Source organism: Salvelinus sp. IW2-2015, linkage group LG1, assembly GCF_002910315.2.
Source record: "Salvelinus sp. IW2-2015 linkage group LG1, ASM291031v2, whole genome shotgun sequence".
In the NCBI taxonomy this organism is placed as follows: Eukaryota; Metazoa; Chordata; class Actinopteri; order Salmoniformes; family Salmonidae; genus Salvelinus; species Salvelinus sp. IW2-2015.
The window spans coordinates 9,319,645-9,333,000 of NC_036838.1; the positions used below are offsets into that span (position 1 = coordinate 9,319,645).

Below are 13,356 nucleotides of genomic sequence, written 5' to 3' on the forward strand. Positions count from 1 at the left end.
GTGAGGAAGAATGTTTTAGGCCTACCAGACAACTACAATAAACGCTTATCTGTTAGAAAATTAACGAATTAGCCCCCTTCTGAACGGCTATATCTGTACAGCAGTCAGTCTCCTTTCTGACAAGTATAAAGAAATTCCGTTTTGCATATACTACACATCGAAACACAAGGAATAAATCATATATTGTAATTAGTTATAGGCTGTTTAAGGACATCGAAGTGTTTCTTTTGGCGGCGCTGGCTGGAAGACCTAATGCATTGGACGCGTAACCCATATGGATGATCGGTAAATGTATCAAATGTTCGATAAATGTGTTCTTCCAGGTCATTTGGCCAGCGCCAAATTTTCCTAACGGAAGCCCTGGTGTGTGTGTATGCTTGTGTCTCTCTACTCTACTCCACGTTCTGTCACCAACACGGTTGTCTCCTTCCTCCAGAGAAGCTGAAGTTCACCCCCACCCCCCAGCCCTCCCAGTGTCTGGAGTTGGACAAGGAGGGCACTGTGCAGTGCTCCGCCAAGGGCCGCGAGATCCCCACCATCCAGTGGACCAAAGCAGGTGGGTGTTCGGACCTCCTTGCCTGCCTTTGTACGTGTGTGTCAGAGTCCTATGTTGCTCAAGCCAATCCAAAATCTACTCTTAGCCCCTACCCCTTGTACCTAGACGCTTCTAGTTGATCTCAAAGGATAACATGGGTGTAAGCAATATGGTAATAACTTCCTAGCTTATTGGCATAGTCAGATTTTCTGGCATTTTGTACACCCATTGTTTAATTGTAGATGTGTTTTAGGGGTAGGGTCGAGGGGCTATTCAATCGAGGCGCTAGAGGGCTTCCACTTCTCCATGGAAGTTGCACGTACCTGATATCCCATGTATAAGTCAGTCTCCGACACATGAAGGTTAGAATAAAATCCAGAAGAGTATTCGACCCTCCAGGAATGGAATTGAATAAGCCTGGGCTAGGGGGTTGATATTGGACTGCTCTCTCAACTGTTACATTGTTTGCTTCCTGCTGTGTTTTCTAAATAGTTTTGTCTATCTAATGTGTGAGCTGTGCTCCACTTGTAGGACAATAAATGTGAATCTGAATCTCTAATATTCCCCCCCCCTTGCAGATGGCAGTGAGATGCCAGAGCATGTAGTACAGACCGGCGGCGTGCTCCACTTCGCAAAGGTGACGAGGGACGATGCGGGCAACTACACCTGCCTGGCTTCCAACAGCCTGCAGGGCCAGATCACAGCCGCTGTGCAGCTCACCGTAGCAGGTATCCCTTCACTAACACCAGTGGAACTAATGCCAACCACACCAATGCAGGTCACAGACGCACCACAAAGCTGCCACCTATACAACCATCCTCCGGTTGTCGCCCTCTACTTTTAACCAGAGATTGATTTCTACCTGTGAAAAATGTGTGTGTGTGCTCCAGCCAACCTGTGACAGTAATTGATTAAGTTCCAGGGTTAGGTTTAGAAACAAAAACGGCAGAACTACGTTATCTGATTTCAACAGTGCTAATGCCACCATCTCTAGACTCCCAACACAACTAAATCCATCTTAACCAACACTTCCACTATTTCTTTATTTCCTTCTCTCTCTCTCTCCCAGTGTATATAACGTTTAATATGGAGCCGGAGCACACCACTGTTTACCAGGGCCACACAGCCATTCTGCACTGCCAGGCCACCGGCGACCCCCAGCCCTTTATCCAGTGGAAAAAGAAAGACAAGTTCCTGGAGCCTCGCAAGAGCAGGTGGAGAACCACAACTGTCTGTTTTGTTAAGGCCCAAAGTCATTTTGTAGTATTTTGGTTTCTCATTTGTGTATTTTTCGTTCTGAACACTGTGCTAAACAGCATGTTTGGATAGTGTGTTTTGATAGTGACATCTTCCCTACCATGATAAAAAAACGATCTAGCCTTTGCCATATTGCTATCAGCCATCAGTTCCAATTCCCTTCCCTTAGGCCTAACCCTTCATTGTTTGGTAAATACAATAAGGCAAATGCAATATGGTGGAAGGGCTTTTACCACACTGCTGATACCTCGAGACCCCTCTGATATTAAAGGGTTAAGGCCAGGGGGAAGGGGTAGGAAGTGAAATTAGAACCGGATCAACTGTGAATGGGCGTAAACGAGGGGAAAAGAATTGAATGCAGCCGCGGCCTCACCCCTGTCTCCTGTGCCGTTTGCTCTCCAGGTTTCAGAAGATGCCCAACGGTTCTCTGGTCGTCCACGACGTGAGTGTGGAGGACACGGGAAGCTACACGTGCATCGCTGGCAACAGCTGCAATATCGGCCACACGTCGGCAGAGCTCTATGTCGTAGGTAAGACACCGGGGGGGGGGTCGGTCGACTTTGTGTGTATTTTAATGGTTGTGGTAGGTGGAGGAAATAAAGCAGCGCACCAAACTGTAAATACCTCTTTAGGCGCTTGAATTGGTAATGATAGTAGCGGGGTCAAGACAAATGAATCACAGTTCAGCACTGCGACGTCTCATTTTGAAAGAATGTAATTGAGAGGTGCCATTTTGAGCTGTCCACTTGGCATCTGAGGTTGAGATGGTGATTCAGTGGAGACTCCAACAGAAGACTTTAAATTCAATAGAGAAGCACATCACCTGACTCTTTCGTGTGTGTGTGGTGCGTATGCTTACGTGTGTGTCAACAGAGAAGCCTGTGCACCACTCGTTGGAGGACGACGAAAAGGCGCCATACAAGATGATCCAGACAATCGGCCTATCGGTGGGCGCCGCCGTGGCCTACATCATCATCGTCCTGGGCCTGATGTTCTACTGCAAGAAGAGACGCAACGCCAAGAGACTAAAGGGCCCCGAGGGAGAGGAGGCCGAGACGGAGCACCTCAACGGTCAGCGTTCGCAGTCCATTCAGTTGAATTCAATAGTGTCTGGTTTTGCTGGTAGTGTGAAATGTATTGAAAACATTACAAGTATGCAGTACAACAACTATACGTTTACATGTATTACTAGTGACAGGCACCGATATATGAAGTCAATATTGGTGTCAGCATTTAAAAAAAAAAAACGATATCAATAAATAACTAAAATATAAAAAAACATCCTCTTGAGTTAGGCTCTAAAACGGAACTGTTTCGAGTGATTCATTTCATTTCCATGGCTCTATTTCTTTAACATTTCTGTACCTCGAAATAAGAAGAGGACTATAGAGTATGTACAAGCAGTCATGTTTAGTTACCGGTATTGAAGGATGCCATTTTGTCCTGGCACTACAGGGGGCACGGTGCAGACCAACGGACAGGCCACCGCTGAGATCCAGGAGGAGGTGGCACTGACCAACATGGGCACCACGGCCAGCAGCGCCAACAACAAGCGCAACAGCAGCCACGACAAAGGGCACTACCCCCGCGCCAACCTGACCACCATCACCACACTGGGTATAGAGCAACGCATGCATGTACACGCACACACACGTCGTCATTGTAAATAACAATTTGTTCTTCGTTGACTTACCTGTATAAATAAAGGCCATATAAAAAAATTCTACTGATTCCCCTCTCCTACACAGGGAAAGGTGAGTTTGGCGAGGTGTTCCTGGCCAAAGCCAAGGGCATCATGTCGGCAGGAGCAAGAGGCAGTGAGGATGAGGAGGAGACAGTGGTGCTGGTGAAGAGTCTGCAGACGCGGGACGAGACCCTGCACCTGGAGTTCCGTCGCGAGGTTGAGATGTTCGGCAAGCTGGGCCACCCCAACCTGGTGTGCCTACTGGGCATGTGTAGAGAAGCCGAGCCTCACTACCTCATACTGGAGTACGCTGAATTGGTAAGGAGGGAGCTACCTGCTTACGCTCTGGGGTGAAGTTTCCCCTAGGTACAGATCTAGGATCAGCTTCCCCTCCGCCAAACCTTAACCATTAGTGGGGGAAATGCTAAACTGACCCAAGATCAGTGTCTTCGGGCAACTTAACTTCATCCTACACACACACACTTTATTTATGTATCCTACATGGCAGTCAATTGAAATACATGGGTATTAAGGGCAAATGCCTTGATACAATAAAGACAGTTCAAAATATGAGCTACGTACGCACACACTGACCCCAGTGCATTGAAAAACGTGTGCGGGTGTACTTAAAAAAAAAAAATCGTCCATGATTTAGCATCGACCCCAGGCCTGTGTATATGTTCCTAGGGGGACCTGAAGCAATACCTCAAGATGTCCAAGAACGAGGAGAAACCCAAGTCCCATCACCTCAGCACCAAGCAGAAGGTCAGTTTACACACACACACACACACACAAGAAGGCATAAATTAGCATCTTAATCAGGTCTTGGCTTCGGTGCAGTAGGCCATGATTTGGTAGCTGGTGCTTACAGTAAGTCTCTCCTGTTGCATCATGCCACTGGCTTTCACTGTCTGTTGGACCACTCAGAAGGAGAAACAGATTAACCAGAAGATGTAATTAAAAAAAAAAAGCCATTCAAATGCTTAAACACACGCACTAACTCACTCACTTGAAGGCACACATATGCTTGAAAACACACAGTGATTTAATGCTCCGTATGTTCCACTCTCTCTCTCCCTCAGGTGGGGGTGTGTCTGCAGGTTGCCCGGGGGATGGAGCATCTATCCAATCAGCGCTTCGTCCACAAGGACCTAGCCACCCGCAACTGTCTGATCAGCGCCAAGAGACAGGTCAAGGTGTCTGCACTGGGGCTCAGCAAAGATGTCTACAACGAGTAAGATTACATTTGATTTCATCTTGATTGATCCCTTGCGGTTGAAAAACACATTTAAGGTTTTTATTAATTTCAATGAATCCAGTCACAGCATAATTGTATCGATAATTTAGATTTCCCAAAGTCTCCATTTAAAGAGACCTGTGATTATGTATAGTGAAAAAGGCACCGACAGAGATGGCCACTTCGCTTCGCGCTCTTAGGAAACTATGTAGTATTTTTTTGGGGGATCTATTATTTCTTACACTGTTGAGTTTATTAATTCAACCAATTTCTTTTTTTTAAAGCACACATAAAACTTTGAAAAAGCCATACATACACATGAATAAAATCGAGGATAAAACACAAAGTCTGGGAATTATTTCCATTGTGGTCCTCTTGAGACAAGATGGCTAGACAAGATCAACACAGTATGGCAGTGAAATAATCAAACAAAAAATATAGAAGAACATCTATCTCATCATTCCAGTTACATCATAGGGGTTATTCATATGGGCACAGAGGACATCAAACATATTTTTACTTTATTTTTAAAGCTGTCCAGAGACGACGTTGTTTTTATAGGCAGAGGCAACTCATTCCATTCTGAGGCTCCAGTATACAAGAAAGTACCTTTCCCAGCATTACTCCTGAACCTGTATAAGCACACATCAGCAACACCTGATCTGGTGCTGTGATTGTGTGCATCCCTAACACGAGGAAAGTAATCACTTAGATATCTGGGAGCAGGACCATAAATACTCCTGTAAACCAAACCTAGTCTAATCTGGGACACCCTAGCCTCAACAGGCAGCCCGTTTAGTTCCTGAAAGCAGCTCCTGCTTATGTGAGTACGTGGACTCACCTTCAATACTACCCTGATCAGCTAATTCTGGGCTATCTGGAGCTTCCCCTTCATAAGTTTAGATAAGCCCTCAAACCAGGAAGTACTAGCATAGTCAAAATGGCATTGAATGAGGGCAGTAGCTAGCAGGAAAGCTTAAGTCTTATTACATACAGCCGGGAGGAACTATTGGATATAAGAGCAATGTCAACTTACCAACATTACGACCATGAATAAGACTTTCCCGAAGCGGATTCTCTGTTTGGTCCACCACCCAGGACAATGGATCGGATCCCAGCAGGCGACCCAAAACAACGGTACCGCAGAGGGCAGACGGAGTGGTCTTCTGGTCAGGCTCCGTAGACGGGCACATCGCCCACCGCTCCCGAGTATACTACTAGCCAATGTCCAGTCTCTTGACAACAAGGTAGAAGAAATCCGAGCATGGGTTGCCTTCCAGAGAGACATCAGATATTGTAACATTCTCTGTTTCACGGAAACATGGCTCACTCGGGATACGTTATCAGAGTCGGTACAGCCACCTGGTTTCTTCCCGCATCGCGCCGACAGAAACAAACATCTCTCTGGTAAGAAGAAGGGCGGGGGTGTATGCCTTATGATTAACGAGTCGTGGTGTGATCATAACAACATACAGGAACTCAAGTCCTTTTGTTCACCTGCCGTAGAATTCCTTACAATCAAATGCCGACTGCATTATCTACCAAGAGAATTCTCTTTGATTATAATCAGTCGTGTATACCCCCCCCCCCCCKCCCCAAGCAGACACCTCGACGGCCCTGAAAGAACTTCATTGGACTCTATGTAAACTGGAAACCAGATATCCTAAGGCTGCATTTATTGTAGCTGGGGATTTTAACAAGACTAATCTGAAAACAAGGCTCCCTAAATTTTATCAGCATATCGAATGCGCGACCCGGGCCGGCAACTCTTGAGCATTGTTACTCTAACTTCTGGCTACGCATACAAAGCCCTCCCTCGCCCTCCTTTCGGCAACTCTGACCATGACTCCATTTTGTTGCTCCCAGCCTATAGACAGAAACTAAAAGTGCTCAGGTCTGTTCAACGCTGGTCCGACCAATCTGATTCCACGCTTCAAGATTGCTTCGATCACGTGGACTGGAATATGTTCCGGATAGCGTCGAACAACAACATTGACGTATACGCTGATTCAGTGAGCGAGTTTATTAGCAAGTGCATCAGTGATTATTAAAACCTTCCCCAACCAGAAACCGTGGATTGATGGCAGCATTCGCCCAAAACTGAAAGCGCGAACCACTGCTTTTAATCAGGACAAGGCGTCCGGAAACATGACCGAATACAAAGTGTAGCTATTCCCTCCGCAAAGCAATCAAATAAGCTAAGCGTCAGGATAGAGACAAAGTAGTCGCAATTCAACGGCTCAGACACGAGAGGTATGTGGCAGGGTCTACAGTCGTGGCCAAAAGTTTTGAGAATGACACAAATATTAATTTTCACAGTTTGCTGCTTCAGTGTCTTTAGATACTTTTGTCAGATGTTACTATGGATTACTGAACTATAATTACAAGCATTTCATAAGTGTCAATGGCTTTTATTGACAATTACATGAAGTTGATGCAAAGAGTCAATATTTGCAGTGTTGACCCTTCTTTTTCAAGACCTCGGCAATCTGCCCTGGCATGCTGTCAATTAACTTCTGGGCCACATCCTGACTGATGGCAGCCCATTCTTGCATAATCAATGCTTTGAGTTTGTCAGAATTTGTGTTTTTTTTTTTGTCCATCCGCCTCTTGAGGATTGACCACAAATTCTCAATGGGATTAAGGTCTGGGGAGTTTCCTGGCCATGGACCCAAAATATTGATGTTTTGTTCCCCGAGCCACTTAGTTATCACTTTTGCCTTATGGTAAGGTGCTCCATCATGCTGGGAAAGGCATTGTTCATCACCAAACTGTTCCTGGATGGTTGGGAGAAGTTGCTCTCGGAGGATGTGTTGGTACCATTCTTTATTCATGGTTGTGTTCTTATGCAAAATTGTGAGCCCACTCCCTTGGCTGAGACGCAACCCCACACATGAATGGTCTCAGGATGCTTTACTGTTGGCATGACACAGGACTGATGGTAATGCTCACCTTGTCTTCTCCGGACAAGCTTTTTTCCGGATGCCCCAAACAATCGGAAAGGGGATTCATCAGAGAAAATMACTTTACCCCTGTACCTTTTGCAGAATATCAGTCTGTCCCTGATGTTTTTCCTGGAGAGAAGTGGCTTCTTTGCTGCCCTTCTTGACACCAGGCCATCCTCCAAAAGTCTTCGCCTCACTGTGCGTGCAGATGCACTCACACCTGCCTGCTGCCATTCCTGAGCAAGCTCTGTACTGGTGGTGCCCCGATCCCGCAGCTGAATCAACTTTAGGAGACGGTCCTGGCGCTTGCTGGACTTTCTTGGACGCCATGAAGCCTTCTTCACAACAATTGAACCGCTCTCCTTGAAGTTCTTCATTATCCGATAAATGGTTGATTTAGGTGCAATCTTACTGGCAGGAATATCCTTGCCTGTGAAGCAATGATGACAGCACGTGTTTCCTTGCAGGTAACCATGGTTGACAGAGGAAGAACAATGATTCCAAGCACCACCCTCCTTTTGAAGCTTCCAGTCTGTTATTCAAACTTAATCAGCATGACAGAGTGATCTCCAGCCTTGTCCTAACACCTGTGTTAACGAGAGAATCACTGACATGATGTCAGCTGGTCCTTTTGTGGCAGTACTGAAATGCAGTGGAAATGTAATTTTGTGATTCAGTTTATTTGCATTGCAAAGAGGGACTTTGCAATTAATTGCAATTCATCTGATCACTCTTCATAACATTCTGGAGTATATGCAAATTGCCATCATACAAACTGAGGCAGCAGACTTTATGAATTTATATTTGTGTCATTCTCTCAACTTTTGGCCACGACTGTACAGTCAGTCACGGACTAAATAAGAAAACCAGCCCCGGACCCCGATGTCTTGCTCCCAGACAGACTAAACTATTTCTTTGCTCGTTTTGAGGACAATACAGTGCCACCGACATGGCCCGCTACCAAAACCTGCAGGCTCTCCTTCACCGCAGCCAACGTGAGTAAAACATTTTAACTCTCGCAAGGCTGCCGGCCCAGACGGCATCCCTAGCCGTGTCCTCAGAGCATGCGCAGACCAGCTGGCTGATGTGTTTATGGACATATTCAATCAATCCCTATCCCTGTCTGCTGTTCCCACATGCTTCGAGGGCCACCATTGTTCCTGTTCCCAAGAAAGCGAAGGTAACTGAGCTAAACGACTATGAGAGACTAGTCAAGGATCATATCACCTCCACCCTACCTGACACCCTAGACCCACTCCAATTTGCTTACCGCCCCAAAAGGTCCACAGACGACGCAATCACACTGCACACTGCCCTAACCCATCTGGACAAGAGGAATACCTATGTAAGAATGCTGTTCGTCTACAGCTCAACATTTAACACCATAGTACTCTCCAAACTCGTCATTAACCCCACCCAACTGGGTCCTGGACTTCCTGACGGGCCGCCCCCAGGTGGTGAGGGTAGGAATAATCTCCACCCCGCTGATCCTCAACAACTTAAGCATCAAGTTTGCAGATGACACTACAGTGGTAGGCTTGATTACCAAAAACGACGAGACTGCCTACAGGGAGGAGGTGAGGGCCCTCGGAGTGTGGTGTCAGGAAAATAACCTCACACTCAACGTCAAACAAAACAAAGTTGATTGTTTACTTCAGGAAACAGCAGAGGGAGCACCCCCCTATCCACATCAACGGGACAGTAGTGGAGAAGGTGGAAAGTTCCTCGGCGTACACATCACGGACGAACTGAAATGGTCCACCCACACACACAGCTGGTGAAGAAGGCGCAACCTCAGGAGGCTGAAGAAATTTGGCTTGTCACCGAAAACACTCAAACTTTTACAGATGCACAATCGAGAGCGGCAACTGCTCCGCCCACAACCGCAAGGCTCTCCAGAGGGTAGTGAGGTCTGCACAACGCATCACCGGGGCCAACTACCTGCCCCCCTGGACACCTACACCACCCGATGTCACAGAAGGCCAAAAAGATCATCAAGGACAACAATCACCCGAGCCACTGCCTGTTCACCCCGCTATCATCCAGAAGGCGAGGTCAGTACAGGTGCATCAAAGCTGGGACCGAGAGACTGAAAAAATGCTTCTATCTCAAGGCCATCAGACTGTTTACAGCCATCACTAACATTGAGTGGCTGCTGCCAACATACTGACTACTACTGATTACTTGTTAGATATTACTGCATGGTCAGAACTAGAAGCACAAGCATTTCGCTACACTCGCATAAACATTTGCTAACCATGTTAATGTGACCAATAAAATGTGATTGATTTGATGAATTGACAGATTAAATTGTGGTGACACCCAGTGGCCAGACTACCAAACACCCAAAGTGGAGGTTACCTTAGTCCTGGTGCTAACCTGTGTGTCCTCTCTCCCCCTCCAGTGAGTACTATCACTACCGGCAGGCGTGGATCCCCCTGCGTTGGCTGCCAAGCGAGGCCGTGTTCGAGGACGACTACTCCACCAAGACGGACGTGTGGTCGTTCGGCGTGCTCATGTGGGAGGTGTTTAGCCTGGGCGAGCTGCCGCACGCTGCCCTCGACCACGACAAGGTCCTCGAAGGTGAGGCCAGTCGAACTGGCGCCTGGAAGTGTTATTGAAGGATGCTAATTCACCCCAGATGCGGGTAGAAGTCCACTATTCCAGGGTCATACATTTTGTCACCTTCCTCATGGTTAGTTTACTAACCTTTGCCAGCTCATAGTTGTTTAAAACCACACAATGCACACCAGATGACGTCACCAATGTCACTGGAAGATGTTATCCAAAAAAATACATTTTTTTGTACAAAACATAGATACCTGCTGTTTTCACATTTTGACATTGTGGTAATGCTGGAAATTATAAGGTTCAAAAGTGGTGGAATTCCCCTTTTAAGGTTTATTGCTCTCTCCTGTTCTGTCCTTTTTATTTCTCTATCCCTCCATCTTTCACTTCTTTCCCTGCATCTCGCTTGCTCACCCCATGTGTGTGTCTTTCTCTCACGTCTTCCCCTCTACCAGAGCTGAGAGAGGGCCGGGGGAAGCTGCCCCTGCCCCAGGGCTGTCCTTCCCGGGTGTACAAGCTGATGACTCGCTGTTGGGCCTCCAGCCCCAAGGACCGCTCCTGCTTTAGCGACATCGTCTCTGCCCTCAGCGAACTGCCCTCCGAGAGCAAGGTGTAACACACACACGGCCCAGGTGCACTGTGTGTGTTTGTGTAAGGGTATGAATGTGTTAGGAATGGGGGAGGTGACAAGTGTGTGCGTGTGTGAGAGCAGTTGTGTACAAATGTGATTTAAGTCCATACACACACAAACCGGTGGATCAGTGTGTATGTGAAGGACGTATAGAGGTGTTGGTGTGTGTGCGTGAGCATGCATGTTTTGGCCTTTTTGAATTTGTGTGTCTCGCACTCAAGGACTATCCTACTCTGCCTTGTTGACTTCTGTAGTTAGAGTCTGCAAGAGCAGAAAGAGTCTCTTAACAAGGAACTTTGGTCCCAAATGAGGACCCAGCCGAGAAGAGATCAACATCGGACAAGCTTCTCCTTCACGTCTCTATGGATTAAAATGACCCTTTTTTTTTTTTACAATGAGGACTTATATTGTGCCTTAGCAGGTCAAATGGTGTCTATAACATTTTAATCTAGAAACTAATGACAGTTAATGTTGGCACGGTTTTCACCCCAATTGGATCTTTGCTGTTGCTCATGTTTGCGAATGGACAAGACAAAAGGGACATCTTCTGCCCAGAGCCAAATGGGACATTAAGTTTACAACCTCTTCAGGTGTAAAATCGAATGTCTCACCCTGTTAGATATGATCAGAACAAGGTAAAGGGCCAGCGGTGGCAATATTATACTTGTGTGTAGTTTGGCTGGAGTGTGGATGGAATCAACGCTCGTTTTCCTTGCCTTGAAGGTAAATCTTTGGTTTATTTAAAGTATAGTCATGACACAGTATGGACCCTGAATTAGCTTCAACATGCTATTTGAGTTAAGGTAACAGGCCATCTGAGCTGTAGCATTATAGGCTAGCTATAGGCCATCCTGTCATGGACAGTTTTGTACTCCTATCAAATATGTCTGAATGTTACTGCTCCGTTTGCCCATCAATCATCCGACCGCGACCTGAGCTTTTCCAATCCGAGTGGGAGAAAGCTTTCTTTGTATACATGTTTAAAACATGCACTGATCACAATTATACATTTTTGTATTCTAGAAGGATTGTTTTCGGAGACCTGTAAACTTATTTTCAAGGTACTGTTTTGTATGTTTTCACTGTATAGAAAGGTACTAAGCTTCTTTGATATCATTTTATTTTTATGTGCAAGGCATTTTAGGATTTGTGTGGAATAGTTCATTTGTCATTTATTGAACCAAAACATATGGAATTAAGGTTCTCCTGAAATTAAAAAATAATAATAATTAAGTGCCTGGCAAATGAAGGACTTTGCATCAGTCTTGATATTGTTTTAATATTTACTTTTTTACTTGAACATTTTTCTACATTGCAGTTTTTCCCCTTTGTTTTTATGTACAAAATCCATCTATCATCTGAATTGTAGTAATTTGGATATTGGTTCTATTTTAAGTATGTTTATACAAACACATAATGCCGCTGGTCCAATAAAATATATTTGTTGTAAATGTACATCTTCTGTTTATGCCGTTTGGGAAATATTGTGCATATAGCATTAACAAATATAAGATCTCACTGGTGACATGTAGCATGTGGCTTGAGTAAGAGTACACCTTAGATATCTTTTTTTATCAACAGTTGAACAAAAAATAACCCTCTGCAAGGATATTCAAGCTTTGTCCAAATCTGATATTTATCCAAAGTTAATATCGGTATCAAACTCAGCAAGTCTGTATTGTTTTGTCTTTGAGGGTCAGTCCAGCTTGCAGAGAGTGGATGAAGATCTGCGAATCCTAAACCCAGCATTGTGTGGCTCTGTGAACGTGGTGTGGAATGCATGCAGAGGAACACTTGACCCACGTGAATCGATTAGGTAGAATCACAGGCCGTCTCTGGGCCAGTTCAGATAAACACCAAACTGACTGATGAGCACGGGCCAGCTGTCAAGAGGAAGGATCGAACTTGATCCCCCAGCCTTTGCATTTTGCCCCATGTACTCCTTCACTACTCCTCCTTCTGAGTCTGTAGCAGTGGCCGAATAGCTGCTCTTGACATCGAATCCCTTTGGGTTTGTTAGGTTCAACGGGAGATGTCGATTTCCTCTGTCCTACAGTGTCAGCCGATAGGCATCCAAGGGACAGATTTCTCTATCAGACTGCTAATATCATTTGTCATAACTAGGCCTAAGACAGATTGTCCCTATGATCTGTAACAATACATAACATTATTTTGAAGAGTTATGCTCATTGAAATAAATTTCCCCCAGCTATATTAGGACAAAGTTTTGAACTTACGTTTCATAAGCTCTGGTTTGTTCCAGCATCAAATGGTCCACAAGTTGGAAGAATGTTAACCGTTACTGAGTTGCAAAATTCTCCACAATGGTTCTAGAGGACTAAGACAGACGAGGCATTAAGACCAACCCTGCTGTAGCCCACAGTTACTTCAGCGTCTCCAGTCTAGTGTGGATCGTCCAGCACAGCAGAGAGCAGTTGCAGTCCTAGCTGCTTTTAGCCACGCTGGTATATTTACAGTGCATTTGGAAAGTTTTCAGAC

The 13,356-nt window shown here is 45.6% G+C and overlaps 1 protein-coding gene across 1 annotated transcript in view; it reads left to right on the top strand.

Moving 5' to 3' along the window:
• LOC111960643 (inactive tyrosine-protein kinase 7-like) overlaps positions 1-12,312 on the top strand; it is a 40,370-nt gene extending 28,058 nt beyond the window's left edge. Inside the window, exons 10-20 of the mRNA XM_023982751.3 lie at positions 437-556; positions 1,114-1,263; positions 1,605-1,749; positions 2,195-2,322; positions 2,666-2,863; positions 3,248-3,409; positions 3,541-3,794; positions 4,164-4,241; positions 4,559-4,710; positions 10,063-10,241; positions 10,682-12,312. Of these exons, the coding sequence (XP_023838519.1) occupies positions 437-556; positions 1,114-1,263; positions 1,605-1,749; positions 2,195-2,322; positions 2,666-2,863; positions 3,248-3,409; positions 3,541-3,794; positions 4,164-4,241; positions 4,559-4,710; positions 10,063-10,241; positions 10,682-10,842 (1,727 nt within the window). The 3' untranslated portion in view covers positions 10,843-12,312. The remainder of the gene's footprint in view (positions 1-436; positions 557-1,113; positions 1,264-1,604; positions 1,750-2,194; positions 2,323-2,665; positions 2,864-3,247; positions 3,410-3,540; positions 3,795-4,163; positions 4,242-4,558; positions 4,711-10,062; positions 10,242-10,681) is intronic.
• The last annotated feature ends 1,044 nt before the right edge of the window (positions 12,313-13,356 follow it).